The sequence below is a fragment of the Cajanus cajan genome, chromosome 1, assembly GCF_000230855.2.
Source record: "Cajanus cajan strain Asha chromosome 1, NIPB_CcT2T_4, whole genome shotgun sequence".
In the NCBI taxonomy this organism is placed as follows: Eukaryota; Viridiplantae; Streptophyta; class Magnoliopsida; order Fabales; family Fabaceae; genus Cajanus; species Cajanus cajan.
This window is the reverse complement of record NC_138517.1, coordinates 3,744,478-3,756,856: the sequence shown is the minus strand read 5'-3', so window position 1 is coordinate 3,756,856 and position 12,379 is coordinate 3,744,478. Positions and strand designations below refer to the sequence as shown.

Here is a 12,379-nt window from a genome sequence, read left to right as displayed (position 1 = left end):
AATTTGGTGAAAATGAAAATTAAAGTGTAATTTAATCTAAATATAATTTAATAATAATTATCATATCATTTATATAATATTAAGTAATAACAAAAATCAAAATTATAAATTTGAAAATTAAAAAACAAAAATTACAAATACGATATTATAGAGTAAAAAAAAAAAAAAAAATATATATATATATATATATATATATATATATATATATATATATATATATATATGAGGAGAGTTCAAATGACACCAGTGTAATTTTTACTAAGTGTTACACCGCTCAATAATTTTATATTAAATGTGAATTTTGAAAATCCAACCGTTAGATTGAAAATTTATATATCTTAGATCATATATGTCAAATTTTGTTAAATTTGAACAACAACTTGAATGTAATCTAAGTGTTCATATTTTAGTGTATTTTGAAATGAATATATTACGTCAATTTTGTTTTATGAGAATGAAGTATCAAATCTTCTTGGATTAATATAAAATTTTGTATATATGATCTAAGAGATATGAACTTTCAATCTAACGGTTGGATTTTCAAAATTCAAAATTAATATAGTTATTGAGTGGTGTAACACTTAGTAAAAGTTACACTGGTGTCGTTTGAACCCTCATATATATATATATATATATATATATATATATATATATATATATATATATATATATATATGTACCAGTAGGGACGTTCGGCCATCCCCACGTCGGCCACCGGATGGAAGAACCAGGTAGCCGAACGCCAATCGGCCACCTGATTCAGCCCATCATTACTTAACACTTAATCTAGGCTTAGGGGATAATTACTTGATTAAGGCATATTACCTAAAACGGTAAATACGCCATAGGGCCCATAAGACTCAAGGCCCATAAATGTCAGTATAAATAGCTCAGGTCAAAAGGTAACGTCACTGTTCATTAATTACTCTCGATATTTGTGCTTGTCCTGACTTGAGCGTTGGAGTGCCTTTTGCAGGTACCAACCCTTACTCACATCGGATCGGAACAAAATGTTCGGCCCTCAACATACAAGAAGATCATTGGTGTATCCTCTTTACAGGTACATTTGGCGCCCACCATGGGGCCCGAACGAAGTTGGTTGAAAGTTTGCTGAGAAGAACGATGCCGATAACTAGGAGAACGAACACACAAGACCGTCCAGCGGAAGAACATGTGGAGGTTGTGGATGAAACAGACCTCACCGAAACAGTGCGACTACTCAAGCAAGAAATGGAGCTGATGAAACAACAGAGAGAAAAAGATGCGAGGGAGCTTTCGGCCTTGATGGCTGAGAATGAAGCGTTGAAGAGTCAGGATACTTCCTGGAAGCCTACTCATATCACCAACACACAAACTCAAGGGTCGTATCAATCTCACGCGGTCCATACATCGGTTCCTCATGCTTCAGCAGTAGCCCCTGAGAGGTTCCCTTCGGCCTTACCTACTGTGGGTCGTCCTGCAGATATAACCACTGTCGGATCACACCGACATCCGTTTACTCCCTCCATTATGCAACTCCCTTTAATGGATAATTGGAAGGCTTTACCTATTGACAAATATGATGGTACCACTGATCCTGATGAACATTTAGATGTTTTTCTGACACAGGTAACTCTGAGTACGACCGATGACGCTGCGTTGTGTCGGATCTTTCCTACGTCCCTCAAAGGCAGAGCTCTCAGCTGGTTCACTCGTCTCCCACCCAATTCAATAGATTCCTTCAACACATTGTCATCACAGTTCACTATCCAATTTGCGACGAGTCGCCCTCATAGTCTAACGTCTTTATCTCTGGTTAGTCTTAGACAGGACAAAAAGGAGTCTCTTCGGGCGTTTATGGATCGGTTCAACAAGGCTACTTTGGAAATCAGAGATCTCAACCCAGCTGTGGCGCTACATCATCTTACAACAGCTTTGAAACCAGGCCCATTCGTCAACAGCATTTGTAAAAAGCCTCCTTCGGACATGAACGACTTACGTAGGAGGGCTGATAAGTACATGCAGATGGAGGAGTTGGCAGAATTCAGAAATCAGGCCCGAGCCGAGCAGTCCACTAAATCCGAAAAACCGGTAGAACAATCATACAGGGGGTGAGGCAAAGAAATATCCCTTCGGGAGCGGCCTATCCGGGGTCCGAAGTATACTCAGTACACTCCGCTTAATGCCAACCGCGCGGCGGTCCTCGAACAGGCTTTGGCGTCTGAAGTGTTGACAATTCCGAAGAGGGCTTCCACTCCACCACGAGCAGATACTAGCAAATCTTGTCGGTATCATCAGAATCGTGGACACTCAACTGATGAATGTGCGGCCCTTAAAGATAAGATTGAAGACTTGATTAAGCAAGGAAAACTGCATAACTTTGTGGACCGATCAGGTTCATCCCAGAATCGTTCATATCAACCCAGGTATCAAGATCGGCACAGGCAAGACCGTTCTGATAAAACCTCTGATAGAGTTCGACGTGAAAGAAGCAGGTCGCGCGAAAGAAAAGATGACTCGGCACCTTCGCATAGGAGGGTTATCAATACTATTGCTGGTGGCTTTGCGGGTGGGGGCACAACTTCTTCAGCCCAAAAGAGACATCTCCGAGCTATCCGATCGGTCAACACTGTTCATAGACAGTCATCTCGGCGATTGCCAGCAATAACCTTCACTGATGCTGACTTCAAAGGCATTGACCTAGAGCAAGACGATCCGATGGTCATCAGTGTAGAAATTCACAATTGCATCGTCAATAAAACATTGATTGATCAGGGCAGTTCGGCGGATATCATATATTGGAACACATTCAAGCAGTTGGGCATTTCTGAAAAAGAATTGCTTCCCTATGACGATCCGTTGGTTGGTTTTGTAGGAGAGAGGGTCAGTACCAAGGGTTACATTAAACTCTTCACACGCTTTTGTTTTGACGAACAGGAAAGCAGAGAAGTTCAGGTAAAATATATTGTGGTGGATGCAAGTACCTCATATAATATCCTCCTCGGCAGACCGTCTTTGAATGCATTGGGAGCTATCGTTTCAACACCACATTTGGCGATGAAGTTTCCATCCGACCAAGGAAAAGTAATCACAATTCATGCTGATCAGAAGGCGGCGAGAGAATGTTATTATGCTAGTTTGCGAGTTTTGCCGTTGGAAGAAAGAAAATCCAAGTCAAACAGAATCCATGCTGTGAACGCTTCGGCAACTGTAGACGAGGCCATATGGGATCTTGATCCTAGAATGAATAATGAAGAAAGGGTGGAGTCGATTGAGTCAAAAGTGCAGTTCCAGATAGGTTCATACCCTGAGCAGGTTACATACATCGGTGCCGAAATCTCCGAAAATGATCGCTCGGCCCTATGTAAAGTTATAAAGGAGAATAAAGATCTCTTTGCATGGACACCTTCTGACATGCCGGGTGTAGACCCAAAAATCATGTGTCATAAGTTATCAGTATGTGCCGAAGCAAAACCAATCGCGCAGCGTAAAAGAAAAATGGGGACCGAAAGAAAACTCGCAGTTGAAACGGAGGTTGCCAAGTTGCTTGAGGCCGGATTCATTCGGGAGGTCCATTACACCACTTGGCTGGCAAATGTGGTGATGGTGAAAAAGTCGAATGGAAAGTGGAGAATGTGCACTGATTACACAAGTCTCAACAAGGCATGCCCTAAGGATGCCTATCCACTTCCAAACATAGATAGATTAGTTGATGGAGCCTCAGGACATGAGATGTTGACTTTTCTTGATGCTTACTCGGGATACAACCAAATTCCCATGCATGCCCGCGACGAGGAAAAGACAGCTTTCATAACCGATTCGGTCAATTACTGCTATCGGGTAATGCCGTTTGGGTTGAAGAATGCAGGGGTAACGTACCAAAGGTTGATGAATAAAGTGTTTCAACATCAAATAGGCAAGAATATGGAGGTATATGTGGATGACATGGTTGTAAAATCCAGAAACGTTGATCGGCATGTAATGGATCTTTCGGAAATTTTCCAACAGTTGCGCAAGTACGATATGAGGCTCAATCCGGAGAAATGCGTGTTTGGGGTGTCCGGAGGAAAGTTCCTCGGCTTCATGCTTTCGGTCAGGGGAATCGAAGCAAATCCTGAAAAATGTATGGCAATCGTCAACATGATAAGCCCTAAGACCCTTAAACAAGTTCAACAGCTAGCAGGTCGGCTTACAGCGTTGTCCCGATTTCTCCCGTGTTTAGCTGAAATAACGAAACCTATGGTGAGATTGTTGAGAAAAGCAAACAAGTTTGAATGGTCCGATGAATGCGAGAAGGCTTTTCAGACTTTAAAGGAACGCCTCGGTTCCCCACCAGTCCTTTCTAAGCCCGATCCAGAAGTACCAATTGTGGTTTACTTGTGTGTGTCAAATGATACAATAAGCACAGTTCTAATTCAAGAAAAGGAAGGACAGCAGCCCATTTACTTCGTCAGCCGTATGTTACAAGAGGCCGAAACGAGGTACCAGCTCTTGGAAAAAGTGGCACTAGGGCTGGTTCACACCGCTCGGCGCCTCTGGCAATATTTTTAGAGTCACCAAATTATTGTTCGGACCGATTGCCCAATAGCTAAAGTACTACGTAAACCTGAGTTGGCAGGAAGGATGATGGCTTGGTCTATTGAGTTATCGGAGTTCGACATTTGTTTCCAACCTAGAGGACCAATCAAGTCTCAATGCTTGGTGGACTTTATCAATGAGTTGCAGCCGAGGGGTTGTTTTGTCAACGATTTATGGACGATACATGTGGATGGTTCCTCCAACAATCAAGGCAGTGGAGCAGGTATAATTTTGGAGGGACCAACAGGATTAATCCTAGAGCAATCATTACGATTTGCGTTCAAGGCTTCAAATAATCAAGCCGAATATGAAGCGTTATTGGCTGGCTTAAGGCTTGCACGAGAGATTGGTGTTAACCGACTGGAGTGCTGGACCGATTCAAAAGTTGTAGCCGAACAAGTGAATGATAATTTTCAGGTCAAAGATGCAAACTTGTTGAAATACTACCATTTGTTTCAAAAAATGCGCAATACGTTTGAAGAAGTTTACGTAAAGCACACACCAAGAGAACACAATGCGAGGGCGGACCAGTCGGCTCGGTTGGCAAGCAGTACCAGAAAACCTGGACAGCTACGAACCACACTTCACTTGGATCTTGAAACGCCAAGTGTGGTAGCTGCTGAATGTTTGGTAGTAGAGGGGTCTGTTCGTACATGGATCACCGAGATAATAGATTATCTTGAGCATGGTACCCTACCATCTGACCCAACGGTGGCTAAAAAGCTCCGAACGCAGGCCGCTAGATATGTCGTGATTGGAGGAGACTTGTATAGAAGAGGATTCTCGGCTCCGTTGCTGAAATGCGTCGATGCAGAACAAGCTAATTACATATTGAGAGAGATGCATGAAGGGATATGTGGTTTCCATTCGGGAGGACGGACTTTAGCAACTAAAGTGCTTCGGGCCGGATACTACTGGCCTACTCTCAGGGAAGATTGTGTAAAGTTTGTAAAGCATTGTGTATCGTGTCAGCGGCATGGTAACCTTATCCACGCTTCGGCTGAAGAACTTCATGGCATTAGTTCACCTTGGCCATTCGCAATGTGGGGGATGGATATTCTTGGACCCTTCCCAATCGCCAAGGGTCAGTGAAAATTTTTGTTGGTTGCTGTAGATTATTTCACGAAATGGGTCGAGGCCGAGCCGCTTGCCAGTATCACAGCAGCCAATGTTCAAAAGTTTTTATGGAAAAACATCATCACCCGTTTTGGCATTCCATATGCACTTGTCACTGACAATGGTTTGCAGTTCACCGATCAAAAACTTAATCGGTTCATTCAGGATCTCGGTATCAAGCACAGGTTCACCTCGGTCGAACACCCGCAAGCCAATGGACAAGCCGAAGCAGCAAACAAAGTAATCCTTGGAGAATTAAAGAAACGATTGGGAGACGCTAAAGGAGCTTGGGCAGAGGAGTTATTCGAAGTTTTATGGGCGTACCGGTGTACACCTCAGTCCACAACTAAAGAAACACCCTTTCGGCTTACGTATGGCACATATGCCATGGTACCTGTTGAGGTGGGCGAACCATCTTTTCGGCGACAATATTTTCAAGAAAACACTAATGATATTTCTCTTCGAGCTGAAGTTGATATGGTCGATGAAGTACGTGTTCGAGCCGAGATCATAGCAGAAGCTTGCAAACAGAGGATGGCTCGTAGGTTTAACTCCAACCTTCAATCAAGAGAAGTTTCAAGGAGGGCGACTTGGTATGGAGAGTGCAAGGAACAGCAAGACGCAATTCAAAAGAAGGCAAGTTGGCTGCTAATTGGGATGGCCCATTTCGGGTCCGACACAGTTTAGAAAACGGGGCATACAAATTGGAAGAACTTTCGGGCAAGATCATTCCCAGAACATGGAACGCTTCTCATTTGAAGACATATTATAGCTAGTATACATTGTAAAAAGACTTTGTGTAAACAGCGGGTGTACTCTTTTCCTTGAACAGGCTTCCCTCCCGAGTTGTTCAACTCGGCCAAGGACGTGCCTTGAAAAATCTCGCAACAGGCTTCCCTCCCGAGTTGTTCAACTCGGCCAAGGACGTGCCTTGAAAAATCTTGCAACAGGCTTCCCTCCCGAGTTGTTCAACTCGGCCAAGGACGTGCCTTGAAAAATCTCGCAACAGGCTTCCCTCCCGAGAATCCATTCGGCATTGTCAAGAAAGCATCATAAATCCGAATGACTCTTTTCGGATTTGTCAGAAAGCATCACAAATCCGAACGAATCCAATCGGCATCGCTCAAAAAAGCATCATAGATCCGAATGATTCTTTTTGGCTTTGCCAGAAAGCATCACAAATCCGAACGAATCCATTCGGCATTGTCAAGAAAGCATCATAAATCCGAATGACTCTTTTCGGCTTTGCCAGAAAGCATCACCAATCCGAACGAATCCATTCAGCATTGTCAAGAAAGCATCATAAATCCGAATGACTCTTTTCGGATTTGTCAGAAAACATCACAAATCCGAACGAATCCATTCGGCTTTGCCAGAAAGCATCACAAATCCGAAAGAATCCTTTCGGCCTTGCCAAGAAAATAGCACAAATCCGAATGAACTCGTTCGGACTTGTCAAGAAAGCATGCAATTCCGAATGAACCCGTTCAGAACTACTCAGGAAGCAAGCATTTCTGAATGAACCCGTTTGGAATTGCTCAAGAAGCAAGTAATTCCGAATGGACCCGTTCGGAATTGCTCAAAAAGCAAGCAATTCCGAATGCACCCAATCGGCATTGCTCAAAAATCGAGCAATTCCGAATGAACCCAATCGACATCGCTCAAAAAGCGAGCAATTCCGAATGAACCCATTCGGCATTGCTCAAAAAGCAAGTAATTCCGAATGGACCCGTTCGGAATTACTCAAAAAAGCATGCAATTCCGAATGGACCCATTCGGAATTACTCAGAAAGCAAGCAATTCCGAATGAATCTCTTCGGCATTGCTCAAAAAGCAAGTAATTCCACACAAGTGTTCTCTTAGTTTTGATCAAGTCAAGTTTTACAATTTAATCGGTTCAATCTGTTGGTAACAAATATATTTATCGGCTCAGAACATTAAACATTCATGCAGATTGGTAGCAATTCAAGATGACACGTTTCAAAAGTGAAAATATTACTTCATTCAAAAGTTAAATGGAGGCTCTATCGGCCCCCTAGCTACATGATTATAAAGTCCTAACACTACTCATCGGGGTTGCTCACTGGGTCATCCTAAGCTGGGGCCTCCGTTTCCTCCTCGGGACGGGGATTGACAACTTCTTCATCTTCCTCATCAGATGAAGTATGAACATCTGTGGCTTGGGGGGCATCAAACGGCTCCTCGTCGTCCGGATTCACCCCTTCGGGCATATCAGCAAATGACACGAGAGATCCTTGGTAAAAATCTTGAGTCATGTCGAACTCAAAATCCTCAGGAAACTGGCCGAAGTGCTTGGCCTGCCGAACGGCGTGCTTAAACCCAGCCTCATGTTGAGCAACAATCTTCTCTTTTGCTTGCTCTTTAAGATTGTCATATGCAGCTTGAGCTTCCTCCATTCGGCGACGCTCCTCGTTAGCTGCTTTCTGGAGGTCCAGACGAAGAGTATCATTGTCTCGCCGAGCAGCATCCAGCTCAGCTGCCAGCTCCCGGTTTTTAGCTAATATTTGTTCATTAGCCGCCATCGCCTCGGCCGCAATCTTCTCGGCTTCCTCCACACTTCGCTTCAAATGCTCCACCTCGCCGACAGGCTCCATGGCTAGATGGTGGGCTAAGGCCAATGAACGAGTTTGTACCTCGCAAAAAAGCCTCCACTTGGCCTTCGTGTCCAAAGTGGCCAAAAATTCCTGCCCGAATGGAGACACCATATCAGGCCGAATCACTGTCTCGGCCGGAGCGTCATCACTCAGAAAGGCCCGAGACATCAGCGGTGGCGGCACCACAATCACGGTTCGGTTAGGCGAAGCTATAGACGTAGATTTGGCCTTTTTAGCTTGCTCTTGACATTCCTCGACGTTCTTCCTTTTTACATGCTCCCGACCGGAATCTTTCCCTTTCTTTTCTTTCTTCTTCTTGCGTTCGGGTTGAGGAGGCAATCGGTCATCATTGGCCGGTCGAGGGGAGCGTGCAATGGTAGAAGTCCCCACCCCTCCGGATTGCCGAACTTGCTTCACCCGAGCAGCACGCAAATGACGAATATCCAGCTCGTTAGCACCACTGGTAACCATGATTCCTGCAAAAAGGATTATGTAAAATATCAATAGGAATTAAGTTTACAGGTTAGTTCGGACAAATAACATACCTGTCAAGTCATTCCACCAACGAGGGGATTCAACCACGTTGATTAAAGACCTGATCGGCAAACGCCGAGGAAGACGAAGCAGTAACTTGAGATCTGTTCGCTCTTCGGATGTCAGCATCTTTTTTGGTACGACGTCATAAGGCCGAGGGGTGCGCGTCCAGTACAATGGAAATAAAGGCCTTTCGTCCTTATCAAAGAAGAACCGTCTCCCATTCGGCCGGATAGTCACTCGAAAAAATCCTGCCTTGAAATTTTTGTAAGAAGAAGTGAAGCTATCCAATAATAGTCGGTCACTCACTCGGCTTAAGGAGTGCCATTTCGCCAATATGGTAGGCCGAGACGAGTAGAAATACAAGAAAAGGAAGGGAGAAAGCTTAATATTAAGACACCTGCACAAATGTTTGAACCCTTGTAACTGTACCCAGCTGTTCGGATGCAGTTGCGTCGGCGCAACGTTCAAAATCTTTAGTACTCCCATGGTAAACACATCAAACGGCAGTTTCACTTTAAGATCCCGAAGAAGGCAGTCATACATATAAAATGACTCCATTCTAGCACCACTTCGATCCAGGCAGACCAGGTCGGGATCTGGAGACGCGTTGTTTCGGCATGACCGAACCCCAATTGGGTAGGGATTCTCGGTAGCATCGAAGTTAAGACAATTGGTGTAATCCAATAGTCTCGTGATCATGTCTGTGTCTCGGTACCGAGAGTAGTAGGAAGTTACCTCCCCGTTTACCCATTCGTATCCAGGCAGCTCGGATGGACCGTATCGTTGACGATTTGACGCCCGCTTTGGCTTCTTCTCAACCTCTTCATTCCCACTAGTAGACGCCTCTTTCGAAGCGGAATCGCCCCGCTCTGACCTTTCGGCACTCACAGGAGACGAAGATGCTGTGGGACGACTCGAGTCACTGGACGAAGACCCCCCGGATGACGACGACCGCGAGCTGCTGGCCGAAGAAGTTACAGAAGTAGTAGCCATGGCAACAAAAAACTTACCAGTTATCCGAAAGACCACAATCGTTTGTTTGATCGACTTGCGAGATCTTTAGCTATCACAGTTCGGATGAGAGCAATGCGTGTGAATGGCCCTACCACACCACCTATTTATAAACTCAAAGAAGCGGGAAAATTCGAATTTTCAACTTATATATATAACCGTTTGATCCTCCAGATCCAACGGTTACAGTGATGCACCCGTTGACATTCCCCTAACAATCGTCTCTTCGTTACCCTCAGGGGAAGCCTCACCTTCCCCTAAGGCTGGGGGGCAGTGTACCGGTAGGGACGTTCGGCCATCCCCACGTCGGCCACCGGATGGAAGAACCAGGTAGCCGAACGCCAATCGGCCACCTGATTCAGCCCATCATTACTTAACACTTAATCTAGGCTTAGGGGATAATTACTTGATTAAGGCATATTACCTAAAACGGTAAATACGCCATAGGGCCCATAAGACTCAAGGCCCATAAATGTCAGTATAAATAGCTCAGGTCAAAAGGTAACGTCACTGTTCATTAATTACTCTCGATATTTGTGCTTGTCCTGACTTGAGCGTTGGAGTGCCTTTTGCAGGTACCAACCCTTACTCACATCGGATCGGAGCAAAACGTTCGGCCCTCAACATACAAGAAGATCATTGGTGTATCCTCTTTACAGGTACAATATATATATATAATTTAACCTAAATTTTATTGAGTAATAATCTGTTTAAATGATTACGGTCCTAAATCTTAAACCCTTACCAGCAACACCCTCAAAATTCTAAACCCTATATGTGCATATAGATGGATATGATTACGGTCATCCATTCTTAGTGTTACCCTGCAACACCCTCAAAATTAATTAGTCAGTAAGGTATACATGATGCAAGTTTTAGAAGAGGTTATTGGACAATGATGGCCACGATTCTCACGACCACAGCAAAACTACTACTCTTTTTCCTCTTTCTCTCCATGCCTTGTCACATATCAAGACCAAAACAAAATAGAATTCAAAATTGGGAAATTAAGCACGACCCAGTCTCCTACGTCCTACTCCTACATCAAGGCATCTCAATCCATTGGAGCAGGCACAACTAGTAGTTTCTGCTACCTTTCCCGCCCAAGAAATATCTTCATATTTATGAGTATCTCTTAAGTGAAGATGTATATGGATATTTATTTTTAAAATATAAATATTCTTTTCAAAAATATTTTAATAACAATTTATATTTATTTTAATATTTTTTTTTAGAAATGATAGTTTAAAAATTAAAATTAAAATTATTCAAATATACTTTTACTAATTAAAATTCTTTGATTTAAAAATTAAATTAAATTATTAAAATATTTTATTTTTATAATTTTTTTTAAAAAAATTATGTAATTGAATATTAGTTGATACTTATGAGTATGGGATACTGTGATACTCGTACCTGTCCTATTAACATATGGATATATAAAAAATATTGTACCCATTACTTGTGGTAACCATTTACAATTTTTAGTTTCTACTGTAGCAGCTTTTATCTATGGATTTTTGTGAGTACATCCCTACTTACATATATAGCTGATTTCTATTAATACTATTGTTAGCAGTTAGTTAGATATAACTATATTCAGATAAAAGTCTTCTAAGAATACGTGTACACGGTACTCGTGTGTAGTATAGCTAATGTGGTTGGTTCGAATTCCAGAATGGGAAGCTAATGTTGAATTTTCCACAGCTAAAAGGTTTACTTGTATATGGATTATTATTTCTCAATTTATAATATGAATGTGCTTTTAAAATAATTTTAAATCTATTTTTTAAAATAATAAAAATGCATTGATATAATATAGAATGAAGTGCATTAGTTAATGGTTCAAAACGATCAGAAAATGTGAGATTTGACGATTTAAAACTGTCAGAAAGTGTAAATAAGAAGAAAAAAAAGTAATTTTCTGGCGGTTTAAAACGAACAGAAATGATAAATAAACCAAAATTTAGATAAATTTTATGGCGGTTCTCAACCGCCAGAAACGGTAAAACAGGTAACATTTAAATGAATTTTGTAGCGGTAATGCAATTTGTGACGATTTTTAACCGCCAGAAATTGCTAAAATAATCGCCACAAATCACACATTTTTTTTGTAATTGAGAAGAAACAAAATATGTAAGAGCATTTTCTTTTTTTTTTTTCAAAATAATTTTCTGCTTTTAAACATAAAAATAGAATTTTTTTAAAAAGAGTAATTTTGAAAACAGTACGTTTTAAATCAGGTCGGGATCATGATTTACTAGCGTATTCATGTACAATCACATGGAATTTATTAATTGGCCACATACCAATAAAAGTTTGTTCAATAAAAAGTGAAACTAAATTGTAACAAGGTTCTATCCAAACCAAAAATGAAAATTCGAATAATAAGGCTCTTTTAAACAAAAACTAAAACTACTCAATGTTGGAAATTGTTTGAACAGAGTTGGCCATTAATTAATTTATCTAACTCAAATTTTTAACTATTCAGTGGTCAATGGTACTCATTTCATTGAGTTTCCTTCATTAATTGGTATTTTTTG

General features: G+C 41.9%; 1 protein-coding gene across 1 annotated transcript; it reads left to right on the top strand.

The window, feature by feature from the left end:
- The first annotated feature begins 1,122 nt into the window (after positions 1-1,122).
- Positions 1,123-6,360, top strand: LOC145955413 (uncharacterized). The gene is made up of 4 exons (XM_083070062.1): positions 1,123-2,070; positions 2,224-4,435; positions 4,598-5,536; positions 5,672-6,360. Exons 1-4 carry the CDS (start codon positions 1,123-1,125, stop codon positions 6,358-6,360), a joined length of 4,788 nt encoding a protein of 1,595 aa, XP_082926188.1.
- Positions 6,361-12,379: the final 6,019 nt, after the last annotated feature.